The following is a 16,974-nucleotide window of genomic DNA, read 5'->3' on the forward strand; positions in this document are numbered from 1 at the left end:
CCGACGGCTGGCGATTCTGGCCAGCACATCAATATCGGTCCAGATGGCGGGGTAGGCCATTGCCTGACGGCCGGCGCGCTGGTGAAGCCGGAATTGGCCCACAGGGAAGCCCTTCGCAAGCGACCTCTCGGCGGGCGCACGGGGCCACGTAAGGCGGCGCGTCGGGAGTCGATGGGCCTGACTTGCGTGTGATCGCAGCGAGCCTGCCGCCCCCAGCGCAGGCGGGTGCTTCGCTGCGATAGGGGTCCGTTGGCCCCATTTGGACCGTCCAATGATGGCCGCGTTCACGTCGAAAATCGATGACGCCTGGGAACGTTGTTTAGAACTTTGGGCCCAGCTCAGTCGCTTACTGAGTTCCACAAACTCACTTTAAAGTGACCGAACCTATCGAAATCGTGGCGTAATGGCTGAGTAGTTCACGCTCTCGGCTTCCACGCAGGGCTCCAGTTCGAATCCTCATGAGCGCTAATGGGGCCTCTACAGTCACTGGAGTTCCATAAAAAGGTGTGGGTTACGCGTGTCCCGTTTCCTTAAAAATATCGCCATTTTCATGCTTAAATAATTTTCAGGTTAAATACATATACACTTGCCGTACTTTCCCCTTCCATTTGGTATCTTTCACTAACTGCCACTTCTCTTTGTGCTGCAATGATCTTGCATAGTTTTGATTTCAGCGGGGAGCCATGGACAAAGAATAGACTAGACTTGTGTTTTCTTGATGGTCGCATAGAAGTGCGTTATTCTGAATTCGCAAAACTTATAGATTGGCCTTTACGACCAGAGTCAATGCGCAGGCGTGACAATATTGCTCTAGTATGTGCCTTGCTGGGGTTGAATACTGGCCCTAAGCATAGTAGCTTTTCCCTCCGTACAGGACGAATAAAATCAAAAAGCTTTTACGGGACACCAAGCTCCATTCAACAATTGAGTCTGCAGATCAAATAAAAATGAGAGGTTGCGCCTCATACCACACGTATCTGCCGCGTCAATACCGTCCGCTCCCGCCATACATCAGCTGTCCTTCACCCTGACGGGCCCGGCCGATCTGACAGCAGCATCGCCGTCTTTTGATGCGCCGTTGTTGAGACACACGAGACGTGTTCAGCGAGGTACGTACGGTACGAGGAGGCATCCGGCGCGGGCCACAGAGCAGACAAGCCGCTCACAGGATCCTTGTGATGCACTTGTAAGTGTTGGCGAAACGTCATGCTACCATACGTTCCTTCAAGCATGGCTAGTTAAAAAGAACAAACAAACAAAACTGGTGATCACACATGGGTGATCAAAACAATTTGATGCGTCTGTAAAGACAGCACCGGGAAATCGCACAAGTTGGACATGTTCAGTAAATGGTGCTAGGTGCTAAGCTGTGCCCCGCCCTTCCCCTAGGGCCTTTTGCGATGCACGCGAGGTCAATGTGAGTTTTAATGTCACTGTGAGAGTCATGGAGGAAGCCTCACGATAACGGTTGGGTGTCGGATGGGTGAAATCCAGCGGCAGTGCGTACCTGTGCGGCATCTGGTATACGAACGCTTTGCGCTCTCTGTCGTACCTTGTTTTCGCAAGACAGGCGGTTTATTTTGTCTTGAGCAGTTGTGAACTGGGTATATTTTCACATCGCGTGCCGCCACACTACCTCTCGCCGTGTCAGTCCAGCCCGTTCGCACTCGCTGAGGCAGCGTTGTGTGCCGCCTCCAGACGTGTTATCACATGCAGAGTTCGAACTCCTCCTTTTGGCTGGTTCAGCCCAGCGCACGTTGTCCAACACTCCCCAAGCAAGTCTCCTTCTATCAGTCTATCGGGCATTGCCTCCCCGCCCTCACCGCAGGACACCCTCTACACGATCTCGTCAGAAGTGGTGACGGCCGAAATACCTGTAACAATACGTGACGGTGAGTCGTTCTCTTTGTCAGAAAACAGGTACACTGGCGGCACGTGTTCCCCCGCTGCTGATCGGCGAGAGCAGCACGCTTTCAGTGGGGCTGACTGTCTCCACCAGGACTCTTTCCTAATACAGACAGGACGCACAGGTTCCAGCAACCTCCACAGGCTTTCAGCGACTGCGGCTCCAGCGGCAACGGCACCTGGGCCACCCACGTGTACTGCGCACCACTGCCACCAAGCCATCGCGCTTGCCGCAGGCGCTGACGGCCGTCTGACCCCGTTGCAGGCGGTGACGGCCAGCACGAGCGCCGCTATCATCGCCGAGTCGCACGGCATCGTGACGGACCTATTGGTGGACAGCTCGGCCAGCGCGCTGCCGCCGCACATCCTGGCCGGCCTGCACACGCTGGCGCAGCTGCTCGAGCCGCCCAGCCAGCCGGGCCGGGTGCAGCAGCACCCGCCGGCGCTGCTGCGGCTCGACGACGCCCTCAGCTCCAGCACCGACGAAATACCCTTCACCGGCGAGACGGCCGGCAACCTGCAGGCCAGAGTACGTCACGGACGGGGAGCAGTAGCACGGGTCACGGTGTGGGGAAGGCAGTGCGGGGCCAGGTCACGAGGGGAGGATTGTGAGGAGAGGTGGAACGGACAGCTACAATTGGGGTTGGCTGGTGTGCTGCAGGATGGGGGATCCCAGATGACTGGTGGACCGCATATTTACATCTACGGTCTTGGCGTGAGTGCTGTTGCATGGACCTATATCTCTGGTGCATATCGATCCCGGCAATGTTATCATTCCCCTTCAGGTGGCCACATATGGGGACGGACATGTTCCAATATCCCAAGGCAATATTCATGGACGGTCCCCAACAGAGGCGGCTTCAGTGGGCCGTATGCGCGGGGACACAAGGGGCACACAGCTCAAAACCTTCACTGAAAATCCAGCTGAACGCGTTCCAGACGTGCAACATATCTTGCATGAGGTTAAGCAATGCTGCATGTTCTCGGTTTGTTTGGTGTTATGAGTTTATTCCAACCGTGGACATTTGTTCATGTGTGATGACATTCATTGAACATTTCTTCAAGTTTACGAACATTTCCTCTACACTTTACCAGGTTTTCAACACTCTACATTTATTCCCCTTAATGCATGCTATAAATCTGATAAGAGAGGGGGGGGAGGGGGGGGGGGGCACACGTGCCTCCAGAGGCTATCGCGTGAATACCCTGTGGTCCCTGTGGTGATTCGGGACAGCCGTGAATACTCTGCGGTCCCCGAGATGATTCGGGACGACCGGGAATACCCTGAGTCCCCGAGATGATTCGGGACGCCCGTGAATACCATGCGGTCCCCGAGATGATTCGGGACGCCCGTTGCGCCAAGAATTCATCGGCGGCCAGTGTGATGTATGGACTCGCGAAACGTGTCACTACTCCTCAAACAGCCGTCGATCGGCAGAGCAACGGGGATGAACAGAGATGAACGAGTAACGAATGATACTTCGAGGTGGGCAGCAGTTTGCATAATTTAGAACGCCTAAATCATGCAAAAGAACCTGCAGCAACCCCTTTGACGTCTGCTCACGTAGACATTTTATCACGAGTCGGGGCCGCGTGCGTAGCCACTGACTATAAACTGGGTACCTGCCTGCGTCATGCTTTTGGGGCATGCGTCATATTTTTCGACACCTACATTTTCCCCGCTACACCCAGTAGATCCTTTCCTATTCCATCACGCGTCTGGTCACGCTAGGCAGAGGAGAAGCGGGAGAAGAGGTTTGTTTGTGTGTTTGTTTGTTGTTTTTTATTAGAGCGCTTTCGACCAGAGATGATTAATTCAGGGCCATGGGATGAAGGAAAATGGTTAACGATGGGGCATATTTGCGTGCGCCCTGGGTCAACCAACGAGCTGTAACTCGCGCCTGCGCGCTGGGTACCCGGTTGGGGTCCGCCTTCGCACGGGGCTCTCGGCCCACTCGTGGCTGACATATGCAGCCTGCCCCGGACAAGCGGGGTGTCGCGAAAATGCAGGATGAAGCAGGATAAAGGATAAGAGGGGCGGATCTGAAGAAGAGAAGAGGGGAGCTTGGGTCTGTTATTTCGATGCGCGGCACGGGACTTCTGAGCATATATGCATATGATTAGCGGCGGGCTATCACTTGCAGCTTTCTCGCGCACCCGAATGTCTAAGATGATTTATGCGTCTGCAATTTTGGGGTGACCTTTGTATTTTAGGTATGACTTGCACTATAATGGGCACGCACTTTTGGATCTCAGTGTGAGCCACTCCGAGTATGCATTACACGTCACACCTCTTCTGATTGAGTCATCTGCTTTTGACTCGCGTCCGACGCGCTGAGAAACGTCCGTTACAAATAGACCATTAGGATGACATTGGAAATATCGGAATATGACATTGTCGTGACCTGCTACCAGACATGTGAATCTCTGGACTTTTCTCACGGGTTAAAGATATTCGACTGCATCTGGTCAGCAACAACTCGCATGTAATATTGGCCACACTTCATGACCTTCATACGACCTTGCCTTGCAGCAATATGCTCATCGCGACAGCACTGGCAGTGGCGGTAGGCAGCTAAAGTAACCAGCTGGAGTGGTTCCATGCACTCGGAGGAGATGGTGGTCTGATTCGGACTGGAACACCGCAAGTATCAAAGCCACTGGAGCGCCTCGCGCGTCGCACACGAAACTTTTGCAATTTCAGCTGCCCTCCTTTCGAATCGGGCGGGCAAGTTTGCGAGCGGACCCGCCGAGCGTCTCTGAAAAATGTTGGGGCAGTCTGCCGGCGGAGCGCGCTGTTCTGTCGGCGGACCACGGTACTCTGGCGGCGGAACGCGCTGTTCTGTCGGCGGAGTACGCTGTTCTGCCGGCGGAGCGCGCTGCTCTGTCGGCGGAGCGCGCTGCTCTGGCGGCGGAGCGCGGTGTTCTGTCGGCGGAGCGCGCTGCTCTGGCGGTGTAGCGCAGTGTTCCGTCGGCGGGACGCGCTGCTCTGTCGGCGGAGCGCGGTGTTCTGTCAGCGGGGCGCGGTGTTCTGTCGTCGTGTTGCGGCGCCCGGAGCCGGGCCCGCGCGGCGCGAGGTCCAGCGGGCAGAAGGCCAGGCTCTGACTTCGGCTGGACGGAAGGTGATTTACAACTGGAAGTTTGCTGATGCGTCATTTGGACAGCTTATGTTTGTGAAGTCAGAAGTAATTGATATCGAAGTAAATTATTTTCATCTCTAAAATCGAATCTTGCCGGCAAATGGGATACTTGACTGAGTTTCACATTTAGCGCGGAGTTTCACATTAGTTCATTAGGTCGCGATTAAACACATTCAGTTAAATATGCATTAATTCGGGATTATTCTAACAGCACTTCTGGCGAATTTATGTGAGGATGCTCAAAAAGCTTCCACTCATCATTTTCTAAATCATTACGACGGTGCCCAAGAAGCACCTGAACTTGGATGCACGTGTCACTGGAGATTCTGTGTACTGATTGCGTGGTGGTTAAGCACGCGTCTGGGAGACCAGATATGTAAGATTCTACTTCTCTCGGCACCCGCCCTTCCTGCCTGAGTGAGAGGCAGGCGACGCCTTATAACATCAACATCTGAGAGAGTCGTAAAGCCCCATTGACTAAGATGTTTACTGAATATTATGGCGAGGCACCAAAACTCCATGCAACTTGAAATGCTGTTCGTGAAAAAACATCACGACAGTACTTGAACGGAGAACCCCGTCAAAATGACGCCATGCACATTTAGTTTGACAGCACCTCCAATTTAGTACCATATGTATTACCTCAAATACTTGACAGAAACAGGTCTGATTCTGACTGGACCGGAAAGAAAGAAATAAGTTAGAATAAAGATAAGAATGATGCAAGAGAAAAAAGAAAGAAAATACATAGTGAATCAAAAGAGCTTACCGGAACGTTCGACATGTTTGAATCACATCATTTTTTTGTAGGCTAAATCCCCGTAACGTGATCGTCAGAAATGATCCACGCAAACTTTACTCATGGTGCCATTTCTCCCGTGTGCTTTTTTCCGTGTGCTTCTTCGTGAACATTCCGTGTGCTTACCTGATTATCCATAATCCATGATGGTCCATACAATATCCATAATCAGTAAAAATCCATACCATATCCATAATCCATACTCGTTCAGTTGCATTTGATAAATTTGCTGTTGTGGCCGAATCGTCCTTTAATTCGTCGCTTAGACACTGCGGCGGCTGTTCTAATGGCCGTTTTTTCTGGTCGGACGTGCGGACATGAAATTGGTGTGCTGGGGCTGAGCAGCAAGGGTTCAGGGTTTAGCTCGAACTCGTGCGCGACAAAACTGGACTCAGGCTTTGACTCAGGTAACGCAGGGACTCGGGACTCGGGCCTGGTCTCAAGATACCAGCACTCGTTTGGTACCCGGACTCAGGCTCAGACCTGATACTGCTTGGTCTGAGTTGCTTGCATTGCATACCATCATGCACCCAAACTATTCGAGTACGCTTTGGTAACACGTGACGGAAACATTATCGCTTCCATCTGCGCAAGTAGTCACCTTGGTCATTTGGTACTGAATGGCAGTGGTGAAGCATAATTAGATATAGCAATGATATAATTTTGTAATGCCAATGAGCAGTGTGAACCCCTTAATGTTACGTTTCACCGTTTCACGAGAACTCCTGTCTCATCCGACATTGGCCAAATGACATTCTGCACCTCGCCTAATTGCGTGTCATTACCGGCACCCAGATGGAGATCATTAAAATCGGGTGCACATAGGTCAATTGGTGCAACCTTTTGGGTGGGAAATGTTGCCATGATTTTTACTGGAAGGCTGCTCTCGCGGGAGAGCCGTTTGACATTCATAAGTTTTACAAGCTTTATATCGGCATGCAATAGTCGACTGGATTGCCATCACAACCCATGCTGTAAGCGCATCACTTCGCTTATGCAATCCACAAGCAGCTAACTGAGCGATGCAAATGTTCCCATCAAGAGATAACTCACCAGCATATGGGGGTGATCACGCATCTGGACATGCAAGCATCGCAGCTCGCACCGCGAGCTTAGAGTCAGCTGACACCCTTGCAAGGTGGCGAGCCGCCCTGGCGCCGCGGCCGACCGCCCTGACCCCGCACAGAGATGCCAAACCGATCTGGGAGGGATCAAAATACATTGCCGGGGGTGAGCGGAGAGCGTTTCCGGTTTTGAGCCCGGGATCCGACACAGATCGGCGAAATAATTCCGGAGTTCAGATGCCACCATCTAATTTGGCGTCGAGGGGCGGTAAGGTCAGACTCAGCGAAAGGTCAAGCCGGCCGCCGGAAGCGCCGCTGGCATATGACTCCCACCGGAGCCGATAGTTCCGGTCGGTCATCTCCGATGCTGTGCAGCCGCGCAAGTTTGTATCCAGGGCGACCAAACGCTAGGCTACGCCGCTGAACAGTCAGCAGACACGAACTCTCTGAAATGCCAAGGTCAACAAAAGCGTGTTTTGCTTTCACACCAGGTTGAAATTGGGTGATGGATTAGGGGCATGGATCAGGAACCGGGATCAATGGTTTCGACTCTCCCCAGTTCTTCCAAATATCTAAAATGGAACGCTTGGTTTTAGGCAAAGTAGTGTCGGTTACTGGCATCCGCATCTCGCTCGGTGAGAATTAGACTTGCGTATTTCTTATTCGTATATACGATTTGATCAGCCGCCTCGGCTAAACAGTCGTTTGTGTATACGCCTGCTGCGTTTGCATGGCTGATTTTTTGCGTCAACTATGTTGTTGGCGACGCTATATAAACATCAAGAATTGTTACATTTCACTGTCATCGAGGCCCGCGTGGGAACGCGTATCTTACGGGACTCAGTGCAATGCCCACATGGCTAAGCGATGCGAACCCAATGTTACAGGCCAAAGTGCAGATGGAAGATAGAGCTGTTCTCAGCTGTTCTACTGCAATCGAATGCGCATGAAAGCATTATCACAGATTGTTTAAACTAAGCAGTAAATATTACCCGGCCCGGACACCACAGTTCAAGAGCCCGAACATCACTGTCGGTGGCATGAACCACGAACATGCGTTTGCGAGAGTTGCCGAGGTAGGCAGTGAATTTGGTGTGCGTGCATCTTTTTTCCGGCAGTCCATGGCGCGTCCAAAATATGGCTAGTGTGGCCCGGGACTTCCCCTCGGGTCAGACAGAAACGAGTTCCCCGGGTCTCACAGCGCCTGCGGCGCACCGTGTTGTGCCCAACACGAGAGCACGCCCCCATACAGCCGGCACTGACCCCGGGGCGGAGCGGGCCAGGACTGACCCGGGTCGGAGCGGACTAGGACTGACCCGGCCAGGAGCGGGCTAGCACTGACCTGGCCCGGAGCGGGCTAGGACTGACCCGGCCCGGAGCGGGCTAGGACTGACCCGGGTCGGAGCGGGCTAGGACTGACCCGGGTCGGAGCGGACTAGGACTGGCTCGGGGGCGGAGCGGGCTAGGACTGACTCGAGGCGGAGCGGGCTAGAACTGACCCCGGGCCGGAGCGGGCTAAGACTGACCCGGGTCGGAGCGGACTAGGACTGACCTGGCCCGGAGCGGGCTAGGACTGACCCGGCCCGGAGCGGGCTAGGACTGACCCGGGCCGGAGCGGGCTAAGACTGACCCGGGCCGGAGCGGGCTAAGACTGACCCGGGTCGGAGCGGACTAGGACTGACCTGGCCCGGAGCGGGCTAGGACTGACCCGGCCCGGAGCGGGCTAGGACTGACCCGGGCCGGAGCGGGCTAGGACTGACCCGGGCCGGAGCGGGCTAAGACTGACCCGGGTCGGAGCGGGCTAGGACTGACCCAGGCCGGAGCGAACTAGGACTGACCCGGCCCGGAGCGGGCTGGGACTGACCCGGGCCGGAGCGGGCTAAGACTGACCCGGGTCGGAGCGGACTAGGACTGACCCAGGCCGGAGCGAACTAGGACTGACCTGGCCCGAAGCGGGCTAGGACTGACCCGGCCCGGAGCGGGCTAGCACTGACCCCGGCAGGAGCGGGCTAGCACTGACCTCGGCCGGAGCGGGCTAGCACTGACCTCGGCCGCAGCGAGTCGGTACTGACCCGGGCCGTCCCGTTTACAGAAGCGCGCTGTACACCCGGCCATGCTGCGCCGCATGTCCTGCTCCATGTGGTCGACCACCACCTCGGCCACCGGCATGCCCACCATCGAGCCGGAGCCGCCCAACCGACGTCGAGCCACCAGCTTCCGTAACACTGTCGGTAGGTCGCTAGGCCCGGCCGCACTGCTGGTACGTCACCAGCGTCTGGGCGGTGCTGACTGTGGAGTCGGTGACACCGTCGGTAGGCGGCCAGGCTCGGCCGCACCGCTGGTGCGTCACCAGCGTCTGGGCGGTGCTGACTGTGGAGTCGGTGGTTCTGCCGGTAGGTCTGCAGAGTTGGTGACGCTGTCAGTCGGTCACCAGTCAGCAGCTCTGTCGGCAAGTGACCAGAGTCAGTAGCGGAGTCGGTGAGTCACTGGTCAGAAGCCCAGTGGACAGGCCACCAGTCAGCAGCTCTGTCGGCAGGTGACCAGAGTCAGAAGCGGAGTCGGTAAGTCACTGGTCAGAAGCCCAGTGGACAGGCCACCAGTCAACAGCATTGTTAGCAGGTCACCGGGGTCATTAACGCGTTCTGAAGATCGTCAGAATAGGCAGCACTGTTAGTGGGTCACCAGAAACAACAACTCTGTAGATAGCTTTGTGAGCAGCTATTTTCAGCAACACGAGAGTGAGCAAGCTCTTTCTTAAGTCGCCAGAATCAGCGGCATTGCCTGTGGGTCACTAGAGTCAATAATTCGGTAGGCGTGTCGCTAGAATCAGCCGCTTCGTCGGTTGGTCACCAGAATCAGCAACACGGCTGGTGGATCACTAGAGCTGGCAGCATTGTCGGCAGGTCACCGTGGTCGGTAATGCCAATGGTAGGTTACCAGCTCCTGCAGCTCAGCTGGAAGGTGACCGGTCCTCCTGGTAGCTTACCAGCTCCTGCAGCTCGGCTGGAAGGTGACCGGTCCTCGTGGTAGGTCACCAGCTCCTGCAGCTCATCTGGAAGATGACCGGTCCTACTGATAGGTCACCAGCTCCTGCAGCTCGGCTGGAAGGTGATCGGTCCTCCCTCTCCCGTCGACCACCCACCAGGCTCCCCGCGGGCCACTTTGGTGCCTGACCATTTTCAGCCTGCTGACTTTTTGGAATACTCACTGGAATTCGTCACCGCTGGACAGGCCCCAGATCCAGAATGGGATGCTTCTTCGAACTCCAGACTAGCAGTTTCTCTGAAAAATGTCAGCCGTCCGTGACGGGTGGGCTGCAAAATTCTTGAGCACCTAAATACCAGACTGGTAGCTTTATATTGCTTTCGTTGGGCATTCATGACGCGGCTGATTTGGGCGGTGTCCAGCACTTATGCAGCATGTAGCATTGCGTCGCATTCGACGCAAATAACAGCGAATGAATTGAAGATCACCCGCGTCTTTTGTAACCTGATGCACTGAAGCTTTTCATGGCCGCAATCACTCTAGTCGGCGGCATTCCCCCCGGGATTAACGTCGCCCTTGATGTCACCACGGTCGGATGTCATGCTGAAGCAGCAGCGTTGGCGAGCTGGCCCAACTTTGTCTGTGTTCCACGAGCTGACTTCAGCCACGCCTACGCCGTCCCTCCGCGTGAGCCGGGGCTCATCAACTTTGCATGGCGCCCAATGTTCTGCTGAGGGCAACTGTCGACACGGAACATCGAGCACTCCAGGACGATCTAAGCGAGGCGCTGGCGCTCAGCTGGTCTGTCTAACTCCACGCCGTTCCGTTCTTAGCCGACATTGCCATTGACGACAGTGGGAAACATTCAAGGCTCTGCACTCAGGGGCATTGGGCCAACTTCTGAAATATACCATACATATTTCAGGATGGAACGTGCAAGTTTCAGACGCGTGGCCTTTGCTTTCAGGCTAATCGCGTCGATTAGGCCTGAATTTGAGCGCCGACTGTCTAGAGGCCGTTGTGCGATGGCGCATCGTGACACTCACCCGACATTATGTGTATGACTGCAGTGTGGTGACGTTTTAATCACACTATCTCATACTTTCTGCGCTTTGTTTTTTTTCATTCTGTCGCGCCTATGACGGAGATGAACGCTATGGACCACCTGTGTTTCCTCAGCCAACCCCCACCATTTCGACTTCCCGGCGTGGAATCGGCCCTGGGTAAACTCTTGAAGGAATATTGGGGCGTTGCGATGGTTTCATATTTCAGCCGTCAATAGTTAATTTATCAAAATTGACGTAATCGAGAAACCGTCATTGCCTCGTGGTACATTCACTTTCAGGGCATCAACTGAGGAAGCGTCTGATTACTGGTCGTCAATATGGGAGGCGGCTCAATTGGTGTGTCCGCTGGCCGTCGGGCCAAGGCCAAGTGAAACAAGGCCCATGTAAGCACGCGCAACGCTGTCCTCCGCTATTAGTTGCTACGCGGCAGATGCCTCTAAAAAATCAGGCTGGTCTGGCGCTGAAGTCAACTTACGTGAATAACCACCACACCAAATGTAATTGCAGACGCGTGGGTGTCAGTGCCAGTGCATCTGCAGTAGCATCCTCGAAAAAAGCAGGTTTTTCATGCACCAAAATCGATTTACGTACAAAACCGCGGGAAGAGGCAAAAGAGACAGCAAGACATAAAAGCACGTTGACAAACAGTCAGGGCGGAACAAGTACGAAGTCAGGACGGCGTCTCAGAGTGCTACCAACTCCGCCTCAAACCTGGACACATGTCTCGTGCTCCGTGTAGACAACGGCACCCCGCAAAACAGCCCCGCGGCTTCGTAAGATCGTGTGCTCCTGCTGGCGTCCGTCCTTCCTCCTTGCTCGCGGTGACAGGGGCCGTCCATTCCGGCGTGTTGTGTGGTCATAGTGATTGTGTTAGAGCATCTGTCAGCATCTGGAACATTGGAAACATCTGTCAAAGCGGGTATCTCACTGGTCCGGCTAAATCACATATGAAAGTATATTTGATGTTATTACGGGTGGGAAACTACTTGGCGGGAAAGAGTTGTGTGGTAATGTCTGTAGGCTAAGATACAAAAAAAGTTGAACCACCAACGGCAAAGTAATCCAACGCGCAAGGACGTGTTATTCCGCCGTCGCGCCTTTTGCAACCACTACAGACTATTTCGGATGCGTCAGCGCGCTCGTGGTTAATGACTACGCTCTGAACCAGCTTATGGTGTGCCATTAAAGCACCTATATGGTCGGCTCGCTGTCCATATCGCGATAGTCAGCGGAGCGAAGACCCAATGAATCATGGGCACAGGTCGGAGCAAGGCTTCGCGGCGAAGGTGGCAGAAATAGTCTCTCGTCTGACGTAGGATAATGACTCTCATATACCATTTCGGAAAGGCTCGCCCAGACTCGGATCCCCTAGCGACCACTGTCGGTGCTGATGGTGTGGACTGGAAGCAATGTGCGAGTGATTTGAGCGACGCCAGACCATGCGACATCATTTCCAGACACCGTTAACGCTCGAGCCGTTCGCTTCGCCGCCCTGCATCTCTGTCCATGGCTATAGCGAAGTCTCAGTGGGCACATAACGCCTTCACGCGCATGCCATGTTACACGGCATGGCATAAATTGCACATCTGATTCGAATCTGATTGTTTTTGGATAGCATTAAATTGTATTACAGCATCCCAACTATTACCATGTGTACTGAAAACGGGCTGACCCCAAGCAGCAATTTTTTCCTCTTTTCTTGATGACAAGTTCAGAGTACTCCTTGCCAGGCGATCTCGTCCCTAATTTCGTGCGCTTGCCAGTTCTATGTGTCTGCGTCTACAAATGATGTAACTTACGAGCAGCCGTCACCAGCCGACTTCCGCACAAAAATCGTCGAAATTGTCGAAATGAAATTGTCGAAAGAGTGGTGAATCGGTCAGCGAACCTGTCCTTCGCTGGTCATGCTCTGCGATCTCCTCGTGACTCGTTTCCCAGTTCATGCCCCGCGAGCCAGTGTGGCGCTGGTGGCGCAGCCTGCGACACAATTGCACGTTCTCATCGGCGCGATCTTGAGCTACCACGATATCTTACGTATGACAACTGGCAAGGCTACGCCAAGGCCTCGGAGAAGAGCACCGCGGGAAACACCGTGACCTGAAGCGTGGCGTCGAGCCCGGCCTTGTCTAGACGTGCTCAGGGTGTGGCGCGAGGTCACGGCGGCGACCTATCAGGACGGGCCGTGCCCCGCCGTCTCCGGTCATAAAGCAGGGCAGGCAATCAGGCTGGCAGCGGCCCGCAGAGACCGTCACAGCGCTCGACGCCGTGCCCACCCGACCCCCACCGGCTCGAGGGCACCGATAAATAACCAACAGGATCGCAGGCTGTCCTCCAGTTAGGCGCACTACAGCCTCTCTGGGTCTATAGTAATCCCGTGGTGAGCGGTGATTTGCTCCTGGGTGGGTATCTGGTTAGTAGTTGTGAACTTGAACCAATCCGACACCCAGCTGATATTTTTGCTGACAATGCGGGAAAGGGCCGCCACTTGCACCGGCGCGCAGAAGCGTGCGGTTTCTGTCGGTGTCCTATTTCCAGAGGTGACATTTATGACATTGTGGGCCGTGTCCACCGACTTAAAACCATATTGTGTTGAAATGAATATTCCACGTTTGAAGATATCAAAAGAAACATTATGTCTGACGAAATAAGCTGGCTTATAAATAACAGTATACATTAAAATGGAAAGGACTGCTCTAGCCAACCCGATTTTTCTGCTACGTAATAATACTCTTCAATATGTCATTGTTTAATTTCGTCATCATACCTTGCACAACATTGATTGTGAGGCTCTTGACGGCCGTTTTACCTCGAAATTGTATCCACGAACGCCAAATATAAACGAGTAGACAATGACATTTTTCTTGGGTTTGATCGCCGCACGTGAAATGGAACGGCTGGATTTGAATGACGTTATTATGGTGGCATGGGTGCCTGGTGACCTGGAAATACTCCCCCAAAATAGTCTGCATATCTTTGCAGGAATGTAGATCAGAGGCTAGACTGGTTGAGGTCTTAAAAAGGGCAGGGCTGTGAACTGCACCGAGTGATCTTCAAGAAGGCTATTTCAGTTGGAAACCTGTACAAAGGTGAGACACCAACAGTTGCAGAACGCTAGCCTGGAAAAGTCACATCGTCTGTGAACGTTCTGCCGAAATAAGGCAAAGAAATACATCAGCAGGCTGTGAAACCATACACCCCTGTGTTTCTGGGAGGCAAGAACCCGATGTGATGCAATGGGATGCTGATGGGCATGATGGGCTGGATGGAATATCATGCCCAGTCATCATTATTCTACATGACCCGATCCCAGGTACTCTCGCAGGCTGTGACGTCCATGCATGTTGCCTGCCCGTCCCCTGAGCTGATTATATCATGCGATATTTAGTTACATTATCTATTATGCTACATTCTCAATGTTCATTGGCTGATTGTGATGCACACCTCTTTGGTGGATCTCGTTCTCCGTTCGTTCCAGCGTATGGATTTGCTTCAGCTGCCGTGTCGGACGGGCTAGCGATAGGCTGGAGACCAGGCGGGATAAGGGCGTCCGCTTGCAGACAGCAAGCCGTTTCTTGCCGACATCGAGACGTTCTTTGCTGAGTTGGAACGAACAGTTCCTCTCAAGCCTCCAGGCAGGACTGGCGCGACGGCCTCCAGCTGCAGTTTTGTTTATATAAGCGCTCTTAGAAAGTCCTCAAACTTCGTTCGCCATTGCGACAGGATGTCTTTGATATAATCCTCTGCCCCAATGTCCTTCAGGCATACCCTGCGCCCCATATTTTATCTTTCTTTTAAGCTATGTCAGCTCACTTTTAACTAAGCTCGTGAGATCTGGTGGAAGTGTCAAGCCGTGTCCGATCGGCGGGGGGGTGGGGAAGTTGACCTCCCCTTTACAGCTCTTCGGGCATAACTATAGAAAAAAAAACGCTTGTAGCCATACCAAATTCTCAGTATCTGTTCATCTCTCAATGTGACATTCTTCCTTGCAAAGTTAAAATTTTCATGCTCCAAGGTCAGTGACTTAGGTGAGGTAAAGTATTAATTTTTGATTTAAGTGACTTATAAAAACTTTGACTTACATCACTTTCTTGTGCGGCATTTGCCCTAGCTCAATCTTGCATTAGTAACACAAAGTAATAACACCTACACTTTATTGATGTCATGTTTTTCTTAACGCTCGAGGTCAGTGACCTGAGTTGAAGGTAATTTCTGCTATTTTCCGTAAGCAATGCAAAGTTTTACTCATTTTTGTATGGTTTTGGTGTTTGCATTTAAGCAAAAGTGTGCTTACTCGCATGTGCAACCATTACATCACCACAGAGCACATGCCATTGGACTAGGTCATAACCTACTTTCTGGGTGCCTTCGGCAAAACGTGTGCCGAGCTCAAAATAGACCATTCTATTTGGTAATTTTGGGCGCAGAATTCACTGAAAACATGCACTATCATTCTGATGCATAATGAGTTCACAACAGACCACGGGAGGACGTGCAAGGTGTACGAACCTGGCTGTAAGTACCTCATTACCATGTTCCTGGAGCTGCTGACGTATAGTTTCATGTACCAACATGCCCATTCTCATTGTTATAAACACATTTTCCAGCATCGAAGGCACTATGCATTAGATATCAGCTATGCAATCTTCAGTACTAGTACACGGGCAACACATTATTTCTGACCACAGAAAAACGTTGCACTGCTCACGTAGACCCGGTTAGCACCTTCAGTGGTTTGATTTAGATGGTTGAAACGTGACCTAAATTGATCTCAGATAGCCTCTAAAGCAGCTTAAAATGGTTTTACTGTGATTGAACTACTTCTGTCCCACAGATGCACCTCGTGAAATAAACCTAGGAGCACATTGTGAAAAGTATCGTTCTTGTAGGCTACTGGTAGACCAATTTTGCACGGTCACCTGATGTGACTTGACCCTTGTGGGGGAACAAGAATGGCGCAGTTGGATTCCTCACGGTCTTAACACCTTTTTGCGTGTCATCAATGTCCGTCTTGACGTGTTATTAAAGGTTTCATCTGCATGCATTAAAATGATCATTTTTGACCTTTCGTGGCCTCTGCCACCTCAAATTTGACTGCAGGTCAACACCTTGATGTGCATTCTTCATGATTTTGCGAGACATTCACAACAATATCTCTTTTTCTTGCACGACGCGTATAAGTTAAAAATCCCGGCGGTTGTCGACTCGCCCCCTCCCCAATGCGGGCGCCGCTATTCTGGACCGCGGCCGGGCGAGGGTTAATGGTATATCTCGAAATGTGGCTGAGCGATTCATTACATTCGTTCGCATGTTTCAAATTATTCACGGTCTGTTATGATTACAGTAAGGTAGTATAAACAACCCATTTTTTGTCACTTGTTAGCGTTTTGTGATCACATTAAGGTGATAAATATAAGAATAATGAAGGTTTGCAGACACACACAAACACACACACACCACACACACACACCACACACACACACACACACACACACCCACACACACACACACACAACACACACACACCACACACACACCACACACACACCACACCACACAACACACACCAACACACACAAACAACACAACACACAACACACACACACAACACACACCACACACACACACATACACCACACAACACACAACACACCACCACACACACACACACACACACACACACACACACACACACACATGCATGAGTTAGCCCGTTTGCAATTACATGCCAATGTTTTCATGCAACACGATTAGATGTCGCGTGTGTACGCCACCAGCCCAATCGCCGCGCTCGTAAAGGCACCCGTCCAAATGTCCGCCAGTGGTCACAAACTTCGACGAGCATGATCATCTCGAGTTCGGCAGGTCCATATTCAGCCGCAGTACATTTCCGACTTCCACGAGGTGTGTCGGCCCCAACGACTTAGCTACATCGTTAATAAATAACCCGGCCATTAAGTGGCCACAGCCATTCGGGACCGCAGCGTACAGTGTTGCGCCGCGCCCGCTCAACGTCA

The 16,974-nt window shown here is 52.6% G+C and overlaps 1 protein-coding gene across 1 annotated transcript in view; it reads left to right on the forward strand.

The window, feature by feature from the left end:
- The first annotated feature begins 468 nt into the window (after window positions 1-468).
- LOC119108078 (cGMP-inhibited 3',5'-cyclic phosphodiesterase A) overlaps window positions 469-16,974 on the forward strand; it is a 48,188-nt gene continuing 31,682 nt past the window's right edge. Inside the window, exons 1-4 of the mRNA XM_037231656.1 lie at window positions 469-504; window positions 2,171-2,434; window positions 9,001-9,139; window positions 9,225-9,301. Of these exons, the coding sequence (XP_037087551.1) occupies window positions 469-504; window positions 2,171-2,434; window positions 9,001-9,139; window positions 9,225-9,301 (516 nt within the window). The remainder of the gene's footprint in view (window positions 505-2,170; window positions 2,435-9,000; window positions 9,140-9,224; window positions 9,302-16,974) is intronic.

This window comes from Pollicipes pollicipes, unplaced genomic scaffold (assembly GCF_011947565.3).
Source record: "Pollicipes pollicipes isolate AB1234 unplaced genomic scaffold, Ppol_2.1 Scaffold_6686;HRSCAF=7923_pilon_pilon_pilon, whole genome shotgun sequence".
Taxonomy (NCBI): domain Eukaryota; kingdom Metazoa; phylum Arthropoda; class Thecostraca; order Pollicipedomorpha; family Pollicipedidae; genus Pollicipes; species Pollicipes pollicipes.